The sequence below is a fragment of the Semicossyphus pulcher genome, unplaced genomic scaffold (genome assembly GCF_022749685.1).
Source record: "Semicossyphus pulcher isolate SPU_LCO1_2020_fin unplaced genomic scaffold, fSemPul1.0.p SCAF_28, whole genome shotgun sequence".
Classification (NCBI taxonomy): domain Eukaryota; kingdom Metazoa; phylum Chordata; class Actinopteri; order Labriformes; family Labridae; genus Semicossyphus; species Semicossyphus pulcher.
Window position 1 is genome coordinate 6,698,041 of NW_027211702.1, and position 24,572 is coordinate 6,722,612.

The 24,572-nt window shown below is 36.5% G+C and overlaps 1 protein-coding gene across 1 annotated transcript; it reads left to right on the forward strand.

The window, feature by feature from the left end:
• Positions 1-274: 274 nt before the first annotated feature.
• Positions 275-24,154, forward strand: LOC138605157 (folylpolyglutamate synthase, mitochondrial-like). The gene is made up of 15 exons (XM_069677270.1): positions 275-329; positions 443-496; positions 13,019-13,083; positions 15,085-15,199; positions 15,497-15,574; positions 15,733-15,794; positions 16,727-16,826; positions 16,926-17,003; positions 17,107-17,254; positions 17,977-18,060; positions 18,215-18,365; positions 19,611-19,686; positions 21,750-21,820; positions 22,632-22,668; positions 23,518-24,154. Exons 1-15 carry the CDS (start codon positions 294-296, stop codon positions 23,851-23,853), a joined length of 1,491 nt encoding a protein of 496 aa, XP_069533371.1. The 5' UTR covers positions 275-293; the 3' UTR covers positions 23,854-24,154.
• Positions 24,155-24,572: the final 418 nt, after the last annotated feature.

The following is a 24,572-nucleotide window of genomic DNA, read 5'->3' on the forward strand; positions in this document are numbered from 1 at the left end:
CTAAAGCCTACAGTTCGTCTTTAAATATTCCCCCTATCATTATGTATTTATTATGCCTGATCCTGCAACAGGAACATTCAATACTGACTTTTATTTAACACAGAGACGATGTCAGGCAGGATGTGCATGCGAAACAATCATTTAACTAGATTATGTTGGATGTTTCTGTAGAGATGCTGTCGATCTAAACATGTCACTTCTTGCTCGTTCTGCAGGATGCAGTTTGCATACTGAAAACGCTTCCAGTCCATTGTCGACCTGTGGAACAGGAAAAACGAGATCAGCTGCTCCATATGATGCGGAGCTACATGGCACGAGTCGGCATCTCAGTGAGTCCCTAATATCAGTGGGTCTTTAATATCACGTGCCCACAGGCAGTTTTCTTTAACCTGTGTATGTGTGTCGGTGTGTGTGTGTGTGTGTGTGTTTTTTTCTACCAAAGGTGGAGGAACTAGACCATCTCAATATCATTCATGTGACAGGAACAAAGGGCAAGGTGAGCTTATAAGACATCAAATCTGATGGTATTTGTGTTATTCATTATCAATTATTTAAGGATAAGGGACTTAATTTAAGATAGTAATTCATTATTATTATTATTATTATTATTATTATTATTATTTTGTTTTTTTCATGCTTGGGGGACAAAACGATTCATTTTAAACATACCAATCGATCAATTACAAAAAAGAAAAAAGAAAGGAGAGAACAATTTTAAAAAAAGTTCACAGAATCAGTAAAGTAACTATTTTGAGACTAAGTTACTTACTTATGTTGACATACTTTGAGGTGGTTAGTCATTATTTTGAGATAATAAGTTATAACTTTGAGATACTTGGTTATTATTTTGAGATACTTAATCATTGTTATAAGATACTCAGTCATTTGAGATACTAAGTAAATGTTTTAAGTAACAAAGTTATTATATTGAGATACTACCTTATTTTTCAGGTACTCAGTCTCATCCTGCTTTTAACTTAACATTTAAATGTATCACTCGCTGTCAATCTTTGCAGTGGAAAAGATGGAGAACACATTGATTTGACAGCCCAATGTTAAGCCCCTCATCTGACACCAACCCCCTGGTAGTGGTTCTGGGAATTAAAAATAATTATATAGAAATCATCAATGTTGTTGCTGATGGTCTCGTTTGCACTTGTAGCTCATATAGATGCGTCAGTATTCATTTCAGTCGGTTTCATAACCTGCTAAAAATCCTCACAGGAGCTTTAATGTTTTGAGATACTAGGTTTCTGAAATAATAATTCACTAGTTTGAGATACTTGTCAGGAGATCACCGGGGGTGCTACCCAACCACGCCTGAAGTGTAATATTTATTTTAACCAGAGATCTCGGGTCTCACCCCTTTATTGTTTGCAGCTTCACTGTCACTAATAAAAAACCTCGATTGTCAAGGGAGAGGCCATGCTCCTTCTTTAAAGAGTTTATTAGCCCCTCAGAGAAATGAAGAGACGAGAGACTTTATATTTTTCTTTTAGTTTTCCTTACTACTTACTACTTTCCTTAAAATATATTTCTGTTAGTATTCAGTAGAGATTCCATAGTGATTCCACAGACTTCCACCTGATAGCTCAAGAGAGAGAAGAAGAAAGAGAGTGTCAACAGGATAGAGGAGGAAGAGTAGTGCTGGAGCAATGATATGCATCCTCTGAGAGGAGGGTGCAGGTTTTACATTGTGTGTTATCACACGGCCACTATCCCTTCTGTTTCTTCAACAAATACAAAGTCATAATTTGTAGATAAGTTTTTGTTTTTAGTTACTTAAGATAATGAATTATCTTGTTTGCACAGGATAATAACTTGTTTCTACAAGATAATGACTTGTTCCCACAAGATAAATAACTTGTTCCTACAAGATAATGACTTGTTCCCACAAGATAATGACTTGTTCCTACAAGATAAATAACTTGTTCCTACAAGATAATGACTTGTTCCCACAAGATAAATAACTTGTTCCTACAAGATAATGACTTGTTCCCACAAGATAAATAACTTGTTCCTACAAGATAATGACTTGTTCCCACAAGATAAATAACTTGCTCCTACAAGATAAATAACTTGTTCCCACAAGATAAATAACTTGTTCCTACAAGATAAATAACTTGTTCCTACAAGATAAATAACTTGTTCCTACAAGATAATGACTTGTTCCCACAAGATAAATAACTTGTTCCCACAAGATAAATAACTTGTTCCTACAAGATAATGACTTGTTCCTACAAGATAAATAACTTGTTCCTACAAGATAATGACTTGTTCCCACAAGATAAATAACTTGTTCCTACAAGATAATGACTTGTTCCCACAAGATAAATAACTTGTACGCACAAGATAAATAACTTGTTCCCACAAGATAATGACTTGTTCCCACAAGATAAATAACTTGTTCCTACAAGATAATGACTTGTTCCTACAAGATAAATAACTTGTTCCCACAAGATAATGACTTGTTCCCACAAGATAAATAACTTGTTCCTACAAGATAATGACTTGTTCCCACAAGATAAATAACTTGCTCCTACAAGATAAATAACTTGTTCCCACAAGATAAATAACTTGTTCCTACAAGATAATGACTTGTTCCCACAAGATAAATAACTTGTACGCACAAGATAAATAACTTATTCCTACAAGATAAATAACTTGTTCATGCAAGATAATGACTTGTTCCTACAAGATAAATAACTTGTACGCACAAGATAAATAACTTGTTCATGCAAGATAATGACTTGTTCCTACAAGATAAATAACTTGTACGCACAAGATAAATAACTTGTTCATGCAAGATAATGACTTGTTCCTACAAGATAAATAACTTGTACGCACAAGATAAATAACTTGTTCCCACAAGATAAATAACTTGTTCCTACAAGATAATGACTTGTTCCCACAAGATAAATAACTTGTTCCCACAAGATAAATAACTTGTTCCTACAAGATAATGACTTGTTCCCACAAGATAATGACTTGTTCCTACAAGATAAATAACTTGTTCCTACAAGATAATGACTTGTTCCCACAAGATAAATAACTTGTTCCTACAAGATAATGACTTGTTCCCACAAGATAAATAACTTGTTCCTACAAGATAATGACTTGTTCCCACAAGATAAATAACTTGCTCCTACAAGATAAATAACTTGTTCCCACAAGATAAATAACTTGTTCCTACAAGATAAATAACTTGTTCCTACAAGATAAATAACTTGTTCCTACAAGATAATGACTTGTTCCCACAAGATAAATAACTTGTTCCCACAAGATAAATAACTTGTTCCTACAAGATAATGACTTGTTCCTACAAGATAAATAACTTGTTCCTACAAGATAATGACTTGTTCCCACAAGATAAATAACTTGTTCCTACAAGATAATGACTTGTTCCCACAAGATAAATAACTTGTACGCACAAGATAAATAACTTGTTCCCACAAGATAATGACTTGTTCCCACAAGATAAATAACTTGTTCCTACAAGATAATGACTTGTTCCTACAAGATAAATAACTTGTTCCCACAAGATAATGACTTGTTCCCACAAGATAAATAACTTGTTCCTACAAGATAATGACTTGTTCCCACAAGATAAATAACTTGCTCCTACAAGATAAATAACTTGTTCCCACAAGATAAATAACTTGTTCCTACAAGATAATGACTTGTTCCCACAAGATAAATAACTTGTACGCACAAGATAAATAACTTATTCCTACAAGATAAATAACTTGTTCATGCAAGATAATGACTTGTTCCTACAAGATAAATAACTTGTACGCACAAGATAAATAACTTGTTCATGCAAGATAATGACTTGTTCCTACAAGATAAATAACTTGTACGCACAAGATAAATAACTTGTTCATGCAAGATAATGACTTGTTCCTACAAGATAAATAACTTGTACGCACAAGATAAATAACTTGTTCCCACAAGATAAATAACTTGTTCCTACAAGATAATGACTTGTTCCCACAAGATAAATAACTTGTTCCCACAAGATAAATAACTTGTTCCTACAAGATAATGACTTGTTCCCACAAGATAAATAACTTGCTCCTACAAGATAAATAACTTGTGAGCACAAGATAAATAACTTGTTCCTACAAGATAAATAACTTGTTCCCACAAGATAAATAACTTGTTCCCACAAGATAAATAACTTGTGCGCACAAGATAAATAACTTGTTCCTACAAGATAATGACTTGTTCCCACAAGATAAATAACTTGTTCCCACAAGATAAATAACTTGTTCCTACAAGATAATGACTTGTTCCCACAAGATAAATAACGTGTTCCTACAAGATAATGACTTGTTCCCACAAGATAAATAACTTGCTCCCACAAGATAAATAACTTGTTCCCACAAGATAATGACTTGTTCCCACAAGATAAATAACTTGTTCCCACAAGATAAATAACTTGCTCCTACAAGATAAATAACTTGTTCCCACAAGATAAATAACTTGTTCCCACAAGATAATGACTTGTTCCCACAAGATAAATAACTTGTTCCCACAAGATAAATAACTTGTTCCTACAAGATAATGACTTGTTCCCACAAGATAAATAACTTGCTCCTACAAGATAAATAACTTGTTCCCACAAGATAAATAACTTGTTCCTACAAGATAATGACTTGTTCCCACAAGATAAATAACTTGTTCCTACAAGATAATGACTTGTTCCCACAAGATAAATAACTTGTACGCACAAGATAAATAACTTGTTCCTACAAGATAAATAACTTGTTCATGCAAGATAATGACTTGTTCCTACAAGATAAATAACTTGTACGCACAAGATAAATAACTTGTTCATGCAAGATAATGACTTGTTCCTACAAGATAAATAACTTGTACGCACAAGATAAATAACTTGTTCATGCAAGATAATGACTTGTTCCTACAAGATAAATAACTTGTACGCACAAGATAAATAACTTGTTCCCACAAGATAAATAACTTGTTCCTACAAGATAATGACTTGTTCCCACAAGATAAATAACTTGTTCCTACAAGATAAATAACTTGTTCCTACAAGATAATGACTTGTTCCCACAAGATAAATAACTTGTGCGCACAAGATAAATAACTTGTTCCTACAAGATAAATAACTTGTACGCACAAGATAAATAACTTGTTCCTACAAGATAAATAACTTGTACGCACAAGATAATGACTAGTACGCACAAGATAAATAACTTGTTCCTACAAGATAAATAACTTTTTCCTACAAGATAAATAACTTGTACGCACAAGATAATGACTTGTTCCCACAAGATAAATAACTTGTACGCACAAGATAAATAACTTGTTCCTACAAGATAAATAACTTGTTCCCACAAGATAAATAACTTGTTCCTACAAGATAAATAACTTGTTCCAACAAGATAATGACTTGTTCCCACAAGATAAATAACTTGTTCCTACAAGATAAATAACTTGTTCCTACAAGATAATGACTTGTTCCCACAAGATAAATAACTTGTTCCTACAAGATAAATAACTTGTTCATGCAAGATAATGACTTGTTCCCACAAGATAAATAACTTGTTCCTACAAGATAATGACTTGTTCCCACAAGATAAATAACTTGTTCCTACAAGATAATGACTTGTTCCCACAAGATAAATAACTTGTTCCTACAAGATAAATAACTTGTTCCTACAAGATAATGACTTGTTCCCACAAGATAAATAACTTGCTCCTACAAGATAAATAACTTGTTCCCACAAGATAAATAACTTGTTCCTACAAGATAATGACTTGTTCCCACAAGATAAATAACTTGTACGCACAAGATAAATAACTTGTTCCTACAAGATAAATAACTTGTTCATGCAAGATAATGACTTGTTCCTACAAGATAAATAACTTGTACGCACAAGATAAATAACTTGTTCATGCAAGATAATGACTTGTTCCTACAAGATAATGACTTGTTCCCACAAGATAAATAACTTGTTCCTACAAGATAATGACTTGTTCCTACAAGATAAATAACTTGTTCCTACAAGATAATGACTTGTTCCCACAAGATAAATAACTTGTTCCTACAAGATAATGACTTGTTCCCACAAGATAAATAACTTGCTCCTACAAGATAAATAACTTGTTCCCACAAGATAAATAACTTGTTCCTACAAGATAATGACTTGTTCCCACAAGATAAATAACTTGTACGCACAAGATAAATAACTTGTTCCTACAAGATAAATAACTTGTTCATGCAAGATAATGACTTGTTCCTACAAGATAAATAACTTGTACGCACAAGATAAATAACTTGTTCATGCAAGATAATGACTTGTTCCTACAAGATAAATAACTTGTACGCACAAGATAAATAACTTGTTCATGCAAGATAATGACTTGTTCCTACAAGATAAATAACTTGTACGCACAAGATAAATAACTTGTTCCCACAAGATAAATAACTTGTTCCTACAAGATAATGACTTGTTCCCACAAGATAAATAACTTGTTCCCACAAGATAAATAACTTGTTCCTACAAGATAATGACTTGTTCCCACAAGATAAATAACTTGCTCCTACAAGATAAATAACTTGTGAGCACAAGATAAATAACTTGTTCCCACAAGATAAATAACTTGTTCCTACAAGATAAATAACTTGTGCGCACAAGATAAATAACTTGTTCCTACAAGATAATGACTTGTTCCCACAAGATAAATAACTTGTTCCCACAAGATAAATAACTTGTTCCTACAAGATAATGACTTGTTCCCACAAGATAAATAACTTGTTCCTACAAGATAATGACTTGTTCCCACAAGATAAATAACTTGCTCCCACAAGATAAATAACTTGTTCCCACAAGATAATGACTTGTTCCCACAAGATAAATAACTTGTTCCCACAAGATAAATAACTTGCTCCTACAAGATAAATAACTTGTTCCCACAAGATAAATAACTTGTTCCTACAAGATAATGACTTGTTCCCACAAGATAAATAACTTGTTCCCACAAGATAAATAACTTGTTCCTACAAGATAATGACTTGTTCCTACAAGATAAATAACTTGTTCCTACAAGATAATGACTTGTTCCCACAAGATAAATAACTTGTTCCTACAAGATAATGACTTGTTCCTACAAGATAAATAACTTGTACGCACAAGATAAATAACTTGTTCCCACAAGATAAATAACTTGTTCCTACAAGATAATGAACTTGTTCCCACAAGATAAATAACTTGTTCCTACAAGATAAATAACTTGTTCCTACAAGATAATGACTTGTTCCCACAAGATAAATAACTTGTTCCTACAAGATAAATAACTTGTACCCACAAGATAAATAACTTGTTCCCACAAGATAAATAACTTGTGCCTACAAGATAATGACTTGTTCCCACAAGATAAATAACTTGTTCCTACAAGATAAATAACTTGTTCCTACAAGATAATGACTTGTTCCCACAAGATAAATAACTTGTTCCTACAAGATAAATAACTTGTTCATGCAAGATAATGACTTGTTCCCACAAGATAAATAACTTGTTCCTACAAGATAATGACTTGTTCCCACAAGATAAATAACTTGTTCCTACAAGATAAATAACTTGCTCCTACAAGATAAATAACTTGTTCCTACAAGATAAATAACTTGTGCGCACAAGATAAATAACTTGTTCCTACAAGATAAATAACTTGTACGCACAAGATAAATAACTTGTTCCTACAAGATAAATAACTTGTTCCCACAAGATAAATAACTTGTTCCTACAAGATAATGACTTGTTCCCACAAGATAAATAACTTGTTCCTACAAGATAAATAACTTGTTCCTACAAGATAATGACTTGTTCCCACAAGATAAATAACTTGTTCCTACAAGATAAATAACTTGTTCCTACAAGATGCATAACTTGTACGCACAAGATAAATAACTTGTTCCTACAAGATAAATAACTTGTTCCTACGAGATAAATAACTTGTACGCACAAGATAATGACTTGTTCCCACAAGATAAATAACTTGTACGCACAAGATAAATAACTTGTTCCTACAAGATAAATAACTTGTTCATGCAAGATAATGACTTGTTCCTACAAGATAAATAACTTGTACGCACAAGATAAATAACTTGTACGCACAAGATAAATAACTTGTTCCCACAAGATAAATAACTTGTTCCTACAAGATAAATAACTTGTTCCCACAAGATAAATAACTTGTTCCTACAAGATAATGACTTGTTCCCACAAGATAAATAACTTGTACGCACAAGATAAATAACTTGTTCCTACAAGATAAATAACTTGTTCATGCAAGATAATGACTTGTTCCTACAAGATAAATAACTTGTACGCACAAGATAAATAACTTGTTCATGCAAGATAATGACTTGTTCCTACAAGATAAATAACTTGTACGCACAAGATAAATAACTTGTTCATGCAAGATAATGACTTGTTCCTACAAGATAAATAACTTGTACGCACAAGATAAATAACTTGTTCCCACAAGATAAATAACTTGTTCCTACAAGATAATGACTTGTTCCCACAAGATAAATAACTTGTTCCTACAAGATAAATAACTTGTTCCTACAAGATAATGACTTGTTCCCACAAGATAAATAACTTGTGCGCACAAGATAAATAACTTGTTCCTACAAGATAAATAACTTGTACGCACAAGATAAATAACTTGTTCCTACAAGATAAATAACTTGTACGCACAAGATAATGACTAGTACGCACAAGATAAATAACTTGTTCCTACAAGATAAATAACTTTTTCCTACAAGATAAATAACTTGTACGCACAAGATAATGACTTGTTCCCACAAGATAAATAACTTGTACGCACAAGATAAATAACTTGTTCCTACAAGATAAATAACTTGTTCCCACAAGATAAATAACTTGTTCCTACAAGATAAATAACTTGTTCCTACAAGATAATGACTTGTTCCCACAAGATAAATAACTTGTTCCTACAAGATAAATAACTTGTTCCTACAAGATAATGACTTGTTCCCACAAGATAAATAACTTGTTCCTACAAGATAAATAACTTGTTCATGCAAGATAATGACTTGTTCCCACAAGATAATGACTTGTTCCCACAAGATAAATAACTTGTTCCTACAAGATAAATAACTTGTTCCTACAAGATAATGACTTGTTCCCACAAGATAAATAACTTGCTCCTACAAGATAAATAACTTGTTCCCACAAGATAAATAACTTGTTCCTACAAGATAATGACTTGTTCCCACAAGATAAATAACTTGTACGCACAAGATAAATAACTTGTTCCTACAAGATAAATAACTTGTTCATGCAAGATAATGACTTGTTCCTACAAGATAAATAACTTGTACGCACAAGATAAATAACTTGTTCATGCAAGATAATGACTTGTTCCTACAAGATAATGACTTGTTCCCACAAGATAAATAACTTGTTCCTACAAGATAATGACTTGTTCCTACAAGATAAATAACTTGTTCCTACAAGATAATGACTTGTTCCCACAAGATAAATAACTTGTTCCTACAAGATAATGACTTGTTCCCACAAGATAAATAACTTGCTCCTACAAGATAAATAACTTGTTCCCACAAGATAAATAACTTGTTCCTACAAGATAATGACTTGTTCCCACAAGATAAATAACTTGTACGCACAAGATAAATAACTTGTTCCTACAAGATAAATAACTTGTTCATGCAAGATAATGACTTGTTCCTACAAGATAAATAACTTGTACGCACAAGATAAATAACTTGTTCATGCAAGATAATGACTTGTTCCTACAAGATAAATAACTTGTACGCACAAGATAAATAACTTGTTCATGCAAGATAATGACTTGTTCCTACAAGATAAATAACTTGTACGCACAAGATAAATAACTTGTTCCCACAAGATAAATAACTTGTTCCTACAAGATAATGACTTGTTCCCACAAGATAAATAACTTGTTCCCACAAGATAAATAACTTGTTCCTACAAGATAATGACTTGTTCCCACAAGATAAATAACTTGCTCCTACAAGATAAATAACTTGTGAGCACAAGATAAATAACTTGTTCCTACAAGATAAATAACTTGTTCCCACAAGATAAATAACTTGTTCCTACAAGATAAATAACTTGTGCGCACAAGATAAATAACTTGTTCCTACAAGATAATGACTTGTTCCCACAAGATAAATAACTTGTTCCTACAAGATAATGACTTGTTCCCACAAGATAAATAACTTGTTCCTACAAGATAATGACTTGTTCCCACAAGATAAATAACTTGCTCCCACAAGATAAATAACTTGTTCCCACAAGATAATGACTTGTTCCCACAAGATAAATAACTTGTTCCCACAAGATAAATAACTTGCTCCTACAAGATAAATAACTTGTTCCCACAAGATAAATAACTTGTTCCTACAAGATAATGACTTGTTCCCACAAGATAAATAACTTGTTCCCACAAGATAAATAACTTGTTCCTACAAGATAATGACTTGTTCCTACAAGATAAATAACTTGTTCCTACAAGATAATGACTTGTTCCCACAAGATAAATAACTTGTTCCTACAAGATAATGACTTGTTCCCACAAGATAAATAACTTGTACGCACAAGATAAATAACTTGTTCCCACAAGATAAATAACTTGTTCCTACAAGATAATGAACTTGTTCCCACAAGATAAATAACTTGTTCCTACAAGATAAATAACTTGTTCCTACAAGATAATGACTTGTTCCCACAAGATAAATAACTTGTTCCTACAAGATAAATAACTTGTACCCACAAGATAAATAACTTGTTCCCACAAGATAAATAACTTGTGCCTACAAGATAATGACTTGTTCCCACAAGATAAATAACTTGTTCCTACAAGATAAATAACTTGTTCCTACAAGATAATGACTTGTTCCCACAAGATAAATAACTTGTTCCTACAAGATAAATAACTTGTTCCTACAAGATAATGACTTGTTCCCACAAGATAAATAACTTGTTCCTACAAGATAAATAACTTGTGCGCACAAGATAAATAACTTGTTCCTACAAGATAAATAACTTGTACGCACAAGATAAATAACTTGTTCCTACAAGATAAATAACTTGTTCCCACAAGATAAATAACTTGTTCCTACAAGATAATGACTTGTTCCCACAAGATAAATAACTTGTTCCTACAAGATAAATAACTTGTTCCTACAAGATAATGACTTGTTCCCACAAGATAAATAACTTGTTCCTACAAGATAAATAACTTGTTCCTACAAGATGCATAACTTGTACGCACAAGATAAATAACTTGTTCCTACAAGATAAATAACTTGTTCCTACGAGATAAATAACTTGTACGCACAAGATAATGACTTGTTCCCACAAGATAAATAACTTGTACGCACAAGATAAATAACTTGTTCCTACAAGATAAATAACTTGTTCATGCAAGATAATAACTTGTTCCTACAAGATAAATAACTTGTACGCACAAGATAAATAACTTGTTCCCACAAGATAAATAACTTGTTCCTACAAGATAATGACTTGTTCCCACAAAATAAATAACTTGTTCCTACAAGATAAATAACTTGTTCCTACAAGATAATGACTTGTTCCCACAAGATAAATAACTTGTTCCCACAAGATAAATAACTTGTACGCACAAGATAAATAACTTGTTCCTACAAGATAAATAACTTGTTCATGCAAGATAAATAACTTGTGCGCACAAGATAAATAACTTGTTCCTACAAGATAAATAACTTGTTCCTACAAGATGCATAACTTGTACGCACAAGATAAATAACTTGTTCCTACAAGATAAACAACTTGTTCCTACAAGATAAATAACTTGTACGCACAAGATAATGACTTGTTCCCACAAGATAAATAACTTGTACGCACAAGATAAATAACTTGTTCCTACAAGATAAATAACTTGTTCATGCAAGATAATGACTTTTTCCTACAAGATAAATAACTTGTACGCACAAGATAAATAACTTGTTCCCACAAGATAAATAACTTGTTCCTACAAGATAATGACTTGTTCCCACAAGATAAATAACTTGTTCCTACAAGATAAATAACTTGTTCCTACAAGATAATGACTTGTTCCCACAAGATAAATAACTTGTTCCTACAAGATAAATAACTTGTACGCACAAGATAAATAACTTGTTCCTACAAGATAAATAACTTGTGCGTACAAGATAAATAACTTGTTCCTACAAGATGCATAACTTGTACGCACAAGATAAATAACTTGTTCCTACAAGATAAAAAAACTTGTACGCACAAGATAAATAACGTGTTCCTACAAGATAAATAACTTGTACGCACAAGATAAATAACTTGTTCCTACAAGATAAATAACTTGTTCCCACAAGATAAATAACTTGTTCCTACAAGATAATGACTTGTGCGCACAAGATAAATAACAAGATAACAAACTGAAAGTTCCTCACAGTAGCTTTAATTTAAGATACAGCACTAATTCATTATTTTGTGATACTAAGTTTGTTATTGTCTTGAGATACCATCTAATTATTTTGAAATACTAACCTATTATTTGAGATGCAAAGTCATTATTTTCAGATATTAAGTTATTATGTTGTGATAATAAAATATTATTTTCACAAATATTGTAATTATTTTGAGATACTAAGTCATTATTTTTAGGTACTGATTTAGAGAAAATGTTTAGAGAAAGTTTGTTTATATTTCAGAATTATAATACATTTTTTTTAATTCTAAGTCATTATTTTCAGATACTTAGTCATTATCTTTTTAAAGGAAATTTAGTATTTTGAGATAATCCTTATTTTAAGGTAGTTGCTCACTGTTTTTACAAAGTTAATTATTTTGAGATTTTACATTTATCTGGCTAACACTTTATTTAAATGAGATCATGAGTTTGCGCTCCCGTTATCTAAGATCTGACAAAAAGGACTTTTAAATTAGTTCTGACAGATTTACACGTGTTTGTGTTTCAGGGCTCCACATGTGCGTACACCGAGCAGATTCTGAGAAACCATGGCTTCCGTACAGGATTTTACAGGTACAACTTCAATGTGTGTAAAAACTGTGGCATATTACAGCTTTGAACAACATGAATAACAAATACTCTAAATAACAACTTTTTCCGAACTTTGAGCTAAATAAACTGTGACATAATTTAGGAACATTTAATATATTACAAATGGCATACAAAAATATTTAATTATTTGAAAAAATCGCAATTATGGATATCAGTAATGGATTTTTGCCTAATTTAATTTTTAAGCAAATACATTCTTTATGTCATTTTGACTTATTTCAAATTAAAGATTTCTACATTAATTACTCAGGAGTCAAAATTGTAATTCGTCATATAAACTATTTACTTCTGATAATTTGAAATGTTCTTTAAAGAGATCTGTACCTTATTACAACGACTCAGCTTGTATCTTTTACTTCTATTAAAACTCTGACATGTTATGATTTCAAAATGTACTTTTGACTGGATCCAATTATTATGATCTTAAATGTATTTATCTACAACTCAAATCTCACTAATCAAAATGTTAAATATGTATATCACATTGCAGATATAAATTGAATTTAAATGAACATTTTTATTAACAACTATCCATTTTCACCAAGTTGAAATCAAATTATTGATGTCCGTAATTATTATTCTCATAAGTGACATTTTTTAACTGAAAGTTTTTACTTGTGGAAATGTACATTTTAAATCTGAAAACACTTTTGTATAATATATATTTGAATATATTTGTAACATGTCAACATTATGTTACAGATATATCAAATTGGCATTTTTACAAGTCATTTGACTTCAGGTATCTGCAGTGCAATTCCTACATGTTAAAATGTATTTGTAACATGGTAAAACTGTTGTAGTATAGATCTCTACAGTGGACATTACATTTAAAACTAAATCACTATTGGTCAGATCAACTGATGAAATGTTTGCAGGGTTCGCTACGTATCTAAAATGATTACGGTATCTTAGGGGACATATCAATTAATTTGTGTCTGTAAATCTGTTTTTTAAAGCATCAAAATGAAATTTCTTCTTATATATTTGAAACATGTCAAAACTGTTTTAAAGAAAACTTAAAATTTTGAGTTATACATTGAATTTCTCTCAGCAGGTGATTAAACTACAGCATAAAATAAAACTTTAAATTTCCACTCAGATTCTCTTCTAAAGGTGTCCTAAGGTGTTCTTTAAAGCCTTTAGGTGTTTCCTACCTGTGGGCCCTCTGATGTGTAATGATCATTATGTCAAACAGTGCTTGTAGCTGGGGCTGAACAATGTTACAACCTCACCAATGGCTCCAAATCAAAGAGGCCAAACATAATAAAGAATCAGTAGAGTAGTAGCTGCAAAAACAACAAGAATGTATTTATTAAATCACAAGAACCCACAAAACAACCCATATCAAAAACAAACCTAAACAAATACTGATGGGCCGGCCAAACCAAACAAAAGCAGGAAGACACTCCCACAAAGGGCCGTAGGATCTGGTGTCTTTCCTTCTTACCTAAACTTAACCAAAAACTAAACCTTAGTAGAGAAACAAAACCGAAAAGTAGACTATCGGTCCCATCAGAAAATAAGTAAAGAATGCACAAAGCAAAACTCAGATTAACAACCCTGCTGCTGCTGTGAAGCCATCAGAAGAGAGTAGGAGAGCGTAGTGTTTTCTGCCCCTCCCTTTTATGGTCTGTCCTCCAAATCAGGTGGATCACCAACACCTGAAAGAATTAGCAGGGTGAGTACAGACATTAAGCGCATGTAACAAACATTATATTAAATACATACTCTGTTTGTCTGAACAATCATTTTGATGACACAGTTTTGTCATAACTCCAACCCCTGAGGCGTATATGTCCGCTGTTTACTTTTTTAAGTACACAGTTAAGTTCACATCTTAACTTGTGATGTCAACAAAATGTGGGCGTCAGCTATTCTTTATGTTACTAATTTTGCACTCAGTATGTATGCATCTATATGTCCTAAAAAGCAACGATGATGTTTTCATCTTGGTGGCAGTTCTCCTCATTTGGTCCAGATCAGGGAGAGGATTCGGATCAATGGACAGCTGATTGGAAACGAGCTCTTCAGTAAACACTTCTTGCACGTTTATGGACGGCTGGATGAAACTAAGGTAGGTCATGTAACGAGTTTGAGATGTACAGTTTGAAAAACAATCCCTTGTTACCATAAAATGTAGTTTGATTTTACACTCTTAGAACTTTGCAAACGTGTTGACAGGGCCTGATTAAGGCACAGATGGTACAGGTGATTCCCCAAATATAGGCTAATGTGTGTGACCTACTGCAAGATCAACTTTACGGCTGAATATTTAACTCTCGGGTAAGGTGGGGATCGTAATCTCTCTTAGGGCGCACTGGCAGGAGACGGTCCTGCATGTAGGCACAGTCTTTTTTTAAATCTTTTTCAGGATTCCCACGAAGGGATAATGCCGACAATATTTGGTTTCTTCACCGTCTTGGCCTTCCGTGTGTTCCTTGAGGAGAAGGTAAGCTAGCTTAAGTCATCACGAAAGCTCAGGGATTTTACACAATGGAAAAAGTTCATCTTTTTGGGAAAACTGTACCTGTCGAGATGCATTGGACAGGACAAAAATGTACTTAAATTATTAACTTGCCTTCAATCTAAATGTCCATAAATGTCCAGGTGGATGTCGCAGTGATTGAAGTTGGGATTGGAGGACATTATGACTGCACTAATGTTGTGAGGTAGGACTCTTTCACTGCCAACCTAGATGTGCAGGTGTAGGGTACTATCATAATAATAATTGATACATATTTGAAATAATAATTTATTATATAAGATTCAATAATACAACTTAATTCACATGAAATCCACCTAGGGACACCCCCTTCCAATGTAACTGAAGAGACTGCCAGTTAATTCATTTAGCCAGGTTTGGAACTTCAGCAGTACTACAGTATCCATTGTTGCACCTGATGTGACATAGCCTTCTCCCCTGTGCCTGGCCGTGCAAATGATCCATCCTCCGCCAAGAGAGTTCATAAAACGCATCCAGGTTTTCTGTTATCCATGTCGTGTTGATAAAAACAGCGACGCTAATCCACTTGTTATTTCAGATTAAAAGCTGCTGTCACGCAGACAAACGCGTGGCTCGTTTAGAAGCAGCATTTCCCACACGTTCTCATCCGTATGATACACTGTTGCAAGTTACAATACACACATTTTATGTTGTAATTATTCTTTCAACCAATGAGGTGTCAAAAGTATCATGACAACACCCAACGGCAAACACAATTTTATGAACCAACCAAGCAACAGCCGGATTCAACTGCTGCCAGCTTAAAAAAAACCTTTGCTTACATACAACTGAACTTCAGAGCGACTTTCATCTTTCATCAACGAGACTTTGACATTTGTCCTCTGCACTCCGACATCAATAAGAGTCTTTGTTCTGTGTGGCATAAAGAGACGACAGTTTGCATTGTTACCACAAACATACCACGCAACTCTGAGTAAACAACCTCCTCTACGTAAGCAGTGAAGACCTGACAGTTCTGTTCATTTAAGTCTTCTGTTGTTTACTAAGTTGCTATATTATCATTACATTTTGCTTTCTCTCAGTGTTCTAATAAGCCTAGACTAATAATTTCCGGTCCTCCGTGGTTCTCTGTCACAGGCCATGGGTGTGTGGTATCGCCTCTCTGGATATAGACCACACTCATATTCTTGGAGACACCATAGACAAGATCGCCTGGCATAAAGGAGGCATCTTCAAGGTGTGTTGAACACGTCAGTCATGAGTCATGATTGGATTATGTATTGCAAGTACAAAGACGTCGCCTCTCTGGCTAATAATTACGGTACATGTGTTCCAGCCGGGGGTTCCTGCCTTCACAGTCAAACAGCCAGAAGATGCGATGGCTGTGCTCAGGGACAGGGCCAAAGAGAGAAACGTAAGTGACCCTTAGACTTAGGCTTTTGTTTTCAGACTTAGTTGTTGAATTGTCTTTGTAAGCTGCACACTTTGGTATGATCCTGTCTGACCTGTTGTTGTAGTGTCCTCTGTGGGTGTGTCCAGACCTGGAAGACTACCATGCAGACTGTGGACCTTTGCAACTGGGCCTTGCAGGGCAGCACCAGCACTCCAATGCATCCCTGGCCCTCCAGCTGAGTCACACTTGGCTTCAGAGAAGAAATCTACCAGGTGGGGATGTAAACAGTGTTTTTTTTTCACCAGGGCAGCGCCCTTTCATCAGGATTGGTGCCTGTTCACAGCAGGGCAATGCTGAATTGTATGGGTAGCTCCCATTTGGAGCTGCTGGTCATTCAGCAGACATACCCGTTCAGAGCAGATCAGCTGCTTGGAATTGCAGAAGAGTTCTCAAGAATCAGTAATCCAATAGGCTACACTGCACACCCTCAGGACCTCACCAGTATTGCTGCTTGCATTGTTGTCTGGGGGCATCCCTGGTTGCTGCTCATGGCTGTTTGGAACACGGGTCCGTTTGAAACAAACTGATTGTTTGTCCTTTTGAAGGGCAAAAGGGACTAAACACTGAAATTGCACTCCCCTGGGTCCTCTCTGGTAATGTCTCGCTCTGCTTTAACCAAAGTGTGTCTGTGAGGAGTATGTAGCCTTTTGGAACAGCTGGGTCTGGTAATGCAACTTTCAGCTTTATAAAGGGGCATGCTGGTATGAAGTGTGTGGCCATTCAAGATGTGTGATTGCTTAGCCCTTGGAAGTCATTTTTAGGTTGTTGGCAAGATTTCTTCTCTTGTTGGGCCAATTTAGGTTAAAAAAACAACCTTGTACAACCACCATTAACCAGGTGCCAAATCATGCGAGCATTGTGGCTGTAAACTGTTGAATGTTGAATTAAGCTTCAATTCAATCAGTTTTTACTGCAAGCTCTCCTCTCTCAACAGATGGACACTTTCCTGCCACCAGTGTTACAAACACAGATGGACTTCAGGGGGCTGCCTTCAAGCCCAGTCCCATCATGGTAAAAGGTGAGGAACAATCAATGATGATGATGAGAGCAAAAATAAGGACAAAGATCATTCATGTACTTTGAGTTAGATCTCTGAGCTATTCAACACATTCAAAGCTGAAATTGAGAGTTGGGACTGATCAGTCATCAGGCTTCTGTGTGTTTGGTCTCAGGGCTGGCCGACACTGTGTGGCCTGGAAGGACTCAGACTGTGAAGCATGGAGCAGTCACTTACTTCTTGGATGGAGCTCACACCATGCGCAGTATGCAGGCTTGTGCGTCTTGGTTCAAAGAGACTTCAGCCAGTCGTGAAAGGACTGCAAGGTGAACACCGCTCCCCGAGGACACTCAGGGTGACACCATGCATGCAGGAATCTGATGTAGCATCATTTCTGTAGGCTTGGCTCTATTTCCTGCTAATAGCCTGCCAGTGCAGTCACACGCCAAAATATTCCAAAGCAGTAAAACAAAGAGTCGAGTCATGAACTCAAAACAACAGCTGGTTAATCAGTGTTGGTTTAAGGATGTGTTAAACACACCAGGCGCGCCGCGGCGCAGACCTCCGCGGCCGGCTCGCGCCCTGCAGCGATCGTTTCGGCGTCTGGTCTATTTTTTGCGCGAGCCGCGAGCGATCGCGTCAAACCTGGCAGGAAGTCACACATGAAACAATGAGAGAATCCGGTCAATTTTCAAAATAAAACACCGCGATTGACAATTGCGATGTTCGTTTTGTGTGCTTTTATATATTTGTCAGCATCTAAACAGAGCGCGAGAGAGATACACACAGACACACAGACATAGACACACACACAGACACAGACACAGACACAGACACACAGGCACACACAAGAAAGAGAGAGACACAAAGTGGACTGGCTATAGGGGGTGCGGGCGGGGTGTCAAAACACACACGCAAAACATGAAAACAGCTCCAACAGCTCGCGCGCGATTTTCGTTGCGCGGCGCTTCGCAGCGTTTCGGCATCCGGTGTGTTCCCGGCGTTAATCTGCACATCCCTGTGGAGTGATGACTGTTGACCTTTGCTGTAACTTAACAAACACAGATTACGTTACGTTCCCCTGAACGAGCTAGAGGACGAGGGGAGTAACAATAAATTAAAACCCAGGAAAAAGAAGGGATGAACAAAGTTAAAGGAATTTATTAACAAACTAAAGCAAAAAGGAAACACAACGCGAGCTTCTTCTAAACAAACGAGAAGCAGTTCTCAAAGACTATAAACCGAAAACTGCAAATAACAATAAACAAACACGAAGGCCTCGAAGAAACGCCCTCCTTCCACTGAAGGAGTAAACCCAAGCACGAAGTCACCTGTCACACACACAGCCCCATGTCCCACCGCCACTGGCCGTCTCCTCTCTGCTGCTCTTTATTCTCCTGCCTGATTGATGAAGTGGTAACAGGTGAGCCTGATCACCTGCTGCAGCAAGGGGAGATCAGCACCTGAGCCGCACACAGGGAACTCAACACAGAACTGCGGCACGTAACACAGATGTTTGCTTAAAGATCGAACCTGTTGTGATTGAAAACCTGGACATGTTTGTGTTGCAGTGGACCTGTGGCCAGAGTGTTGCTGTACAATACTTCAAGAGAGAGAGACTCAGCAGCTCTGCTTAAACTACTGGTGGTGAGTGAAGCTACTTTCAGCAACACTTACATTAAAGCCATCATCATCAAAGGCAATACATGGATGGGTGTAGTGTGTATAGAGATGCATATTCAGCCAGCTTCCTACATGTTTACACTTACAGTTGTCACGGCCTCTGTAACACGCACAAAACGGCTCCAGAGCCGGAACACATAAAGGACACCATGATCAAAACTCAACACTCACACCCTCCCCCACACCTCCCAAAAGATGCACTACTCAACAAAACAAGAAAGCCAAACTACCGGGAGCGCCAACCCACACTAAAACAACACACTAAAACAACAAAACCCAGCACGCTAACCTGTGCGCGAGAGAGAGAGAGAGAGAGAGAGAGAGAGAGAGAGAGAGAGAGAGAGAGAGAGAGAGAGAGAGAGAGAGAGAGAGAACAACTCATCTGATTGATTGACTGTTAAACGACCAAACAGCCAGGCTGGTGGAATTTGTTTTCAGTACAGCTTGGCACAGGTTCCAACATTAAACATTAAACATATAACATAGATATACATGCAGACAAACACATTTCATGCATAAGGGCCAAGCTTCATCCTCAGCGTTCAGAGTTCAGAATGTTTATTGCAGTGGGAATGAAACTGTTTTTGAAGCGGGTTGTTTTGGAGGAAATTGTCCTGTAGCGCCTCCCAGAGGGCAGGAGCTGGAAGACATGGTGTGCAGGGTGAGTGGGATCAGAGATGATCTTGCAGGCTCTGCGCAGTGTCCGTTTGCTTTGTTAATGATGCGCTGTAATTTCTTCGGGGAGAGTGTGTCGAGACTGCCGAACGAGACTGTCGAACCAGACTGTAATGGATGAAGTGAGGATGCTTTCGACGATGGCTGTGTAGAAGCGGAGCAGGAGAGGAAACCTTACCCCTGTGCTGTCGGAGATGGAAAAGTCCACTTAGCACTATCTTGGATCCTCAGCAATATACCTGTCGAGTCTGAGGTTGATCACATGAACAGCTCTCATAGTATGTGAAGGCCAGACGAAATGAGATTCCTTCCTTTATAGTTTGATGATGCTGCTACAGCGCCATCTATTTGCCAAAAGGCACCAAAATTGGCAACTTTACTCAGTAATCATACCTCCTCATGTCTACCAAATGTGGTTCCAATAACACAAAGCATTGAGGAGATAAGACACGCTTTGTAATAATAGCCCTGCCAATAGCATTTGAGCAAACTTTAAGGGACAGCTTTGGCAAAAGTGTGTGGTATGTCTAAAATTAAAAAGTCAACTTTTCCAGGTTGGTCCAAAGAGAATCAGAACCAAATTTGGTGATGATTGCTCACATTGAACAAGAAAACGTATCTGGACAATATTCAGACTAGCAGAGGATCAATCCGGACACAAACGGGCGTGGCTGATGAGGATGGATTTGTCCTGATCCATGGAATCCAGTTAAATCAAAGCATTTTGTTTCTGACCATACTGCACAATGTTCGAAACTGTGCTCCATTGGGCCCCAAGCAATACAACCGCCAAGTGAGAAGTTGATGGCATTAACCATTCTTGAGATTTGCAGAGGACAGACTGACAGAGATTTCTTTCTTTTTAGTTACAGGTCAATGTCAAGAAGAACATCATTAATCCAAAATATGAAGGATATGTTTGTTTGAGTGATAGTTTCTCTGTTATGACTCCAGCTGACTCATAAATAACTGAGCACAGAAGCATACTCAGGCTGTTTGAGGGGCAGGGGCAAAAAAAAAGGGTACCAGCTTTATGCCATGGGGCACTTGCGCAGACAGTTGTGAAACAACAACAGGGGCACTTTCAGCTATAGGCATCCCATGAGGGCACACTGTCTCACACAGTATGTGCGGAGGTAAACTACTTCATTTGTATCATTTGTCCACTGGAAGGGCACCTGAGAGGGCACTTCATCATTTATTATCTACCACAGGGGCATCCATGAGGGCACTTTCATGGCATTTTGTCAAACATGGGGGCACCAAGCGAGGTGATTGCCCCCCTGCCCCCTTTCTGAATACACCACTGACTTAGCAGACATTCATGCCTATTTTATTTCTGTTCTTTTCAGCCATGTCACTTTGATTTTGCTGGATTCTGCCCGTACCTGACTGAAGCCAGCGTGTCTTGTAGTACAGGTGAGTCTTTTGTCTGTTTACTGCCAACCTCAGATTAAGCGACTGTGTGGGACCATACGTGTTTCTTGTTCGTCACTTATCACTTGCATTTTGTTGTTCAGGGTGCGAAGCTCTGATGGTGTTACCAAAAGATAACGTCCCACTGGGGTGTGTTCATGTACAGAGACCTCTCTGTTCCTCTGGTTTTTCTATTTATACGTTTGTGTTTGTGTAAAATGAACTTTTGTTGTATTGTAAACAACATTTCTTCTACTTTCAAATCAAATCTTCTCATTGAGCTCTTTTATCTGCAGAAAATGTCGACTGGTTAAGAAAACCAAAAGATGTTTTTCAGAGCTGAAAAATGCAAAGAACGTGTTCGTGTTGAAACAACAGAATGTTTTTCCTGAGGAAGAGTTCACAGGTCAACATCTGGTGAATAACCTGGTTTTTAATTACAGTGTTCATCTCTGCATGCTCTCCACCAGTCTGTCACAGTGCTGTTAGGTGACGTTAGGCCGCTCATGGCGCCGCTCGGCTTTGTTCGAGGGATCGATCTTCCTCTTGATCACATTTCATTGGGGTCTGGATCGGGCGGCCATGACATGTAGAGAGAGAAGCTGATTTAAGGAACATTTGGAGTGGGCTCTTAATTCTTTCCGGAGCTGTAAATGTAGAGAAGCTGCATTTCAACGCTTCCCTAATCAGCACCTAAAAAGACGTTCTATGAAAATCTGTTGGGAAATCAGGAAATATTTAATGGAAATACAATCTATCATCAGACAACAAATAGTGTTAGCCAGTTCCTAGCTAACATTACCATTTTACAGTGTTAGACAATTTGATCGGAAAGTCGAAAATTGCAAGGTAACAGTGATGTTAGCGAAGAAGCAGTTGAATGCTAACATAGGCTGTGGTTTTACGGCAGCTAACTGGTTTTCAAATTTGATGTTGTAGCTTGGAAACCGTCACACTGAGTTTTTCTTGTCTTTTCAGTTGCTTATCACTCGAGAAGTAAAGAAAGAATATGGATTTGTTAGAATCGCTTTTCAAGCTACAACCTGTAAAACAGCAGTACTATGTAACATTTGAGCTCCTCACCCTGAGCGTGACATCAGAGGAAAATGGCCGCCGTGCGGATATCACACACGAGTGACTATGTCCTCACGATCTGCAGCTGTCTTTTCTGAGTGTGCGGTAAAAATAAACCACTGTCTGTACACAGCCTTGGCTCTGTATGTGAGAAACAAACTGTGATGTACTACTGTAATAGGTGTGTCATAAAACATTTTCAATGAGCTTCATAGCCATAATCTCACAATATCAGCAATGTCTCTCCAGAGTTGAACACCAAACCTTTATTGATTGTTTAAGTTTCAAACTATTTAATGGTTTTGAGATTAATTTCCCACCTCTACAGAGCGAAGGAAAAGTGGAACATTTTGGACACCATGCATATTTGCTGTATTTCTGAGAATAAGTCAAGAACATTTGTAAAACATACTCATTGTCATGTCAGTGCATAAAGTAGGCTACAGATTTGGAGTCAGGACATAGTTAGCCTAGCTTAGACTGGAAGCATGGGGCATCAGCTAGCCTGAATCCATCAAAGAGTAAAACTAAGTGATATAAAATGTCTGCAATCAATGAACCATGAATTTAATCAGTTCCCATGTAATTGCCACCCTCTCAGTTCCCTTGAATACTGCAGAGGAGGAAAAGCGCTGCTTGGCAAACGAGAAGTGCTGGAGACTTCACAACAACCTCGGGAATGACAGTGGTGAACACGTGCTCAATGGGGACAGTCTGTCCCTGGTCCCTGAAAAGAAAGCAGACACCCAGGTCTTCCCCTGCGTCCTCAGCGCACTCCAGTGGGTCACCCAGGGCAGGGATTCAGCGCTTGCAGATTCAGAAGAGATGGTCGCCACAGTCAGACCTAGCCTCAAGTCGAAAGCTGCTCTGCTCCGCAATGCAGCTGAGATCCACATCCTCATCACCGGAAGCCTCTACCTGGTGGGAGGAGTACTTAAACACCTCGACCCAGCAACCTACCAGTAAATAGGTTGTAAACTGAGTCAACTACAAAGTTGATTAAATAATGGGTGTGTGCTTTTCGCTTGTTTTTTTAACCTCGGTTTTAGTTAGATGACATTGCAGGATTGTTGTTGTATCAGTGATTACTAATGTCACCTGGATGAACCAGAGTGGTGTAATAGTTATTTCATTATATTAAGTAACACAAACACTGCAGATTAATTGGGAAGTGCTACAATGACTACATGAAGTGATGGGTTTATGTTTTTCACAACCTGTATCCTAAAAGATCTTCTGTTTCAATCATTTTCATACTTCTGGAATATTTAGGTTTTTTTTTTCCTGTTTTGCTCTTCAACTTTAAAATTAAACATGCTTTTAAAAGACACTATTATGCCCTTGTAATTCATATTATTGATTTGTCATTTCCTGTTGTATTAGAAAATACTGGAGGTGACGACCTGACTGAGCATTATGCAGTATTTAAATCGCAAAATTTTGCCAGGCTATCCTTCAGTTTTCCTGTTTATCGAATTGTAGAGATGTACACCATTTTTATATTATCAATGATCAATTTTGGCTAGAGCAGTGTTTATCAGCGGCTGACATTAAACTAACACAATAACAAATCCACTTTAAAAGAAACGGGTAACATTTCCAAAGTGTATAACCTGCTTATTAAGTCATGGTGTCATACCCTCCGGTACAGTAGGTGGCGATATCCACATTTAATGTTTTTTTTG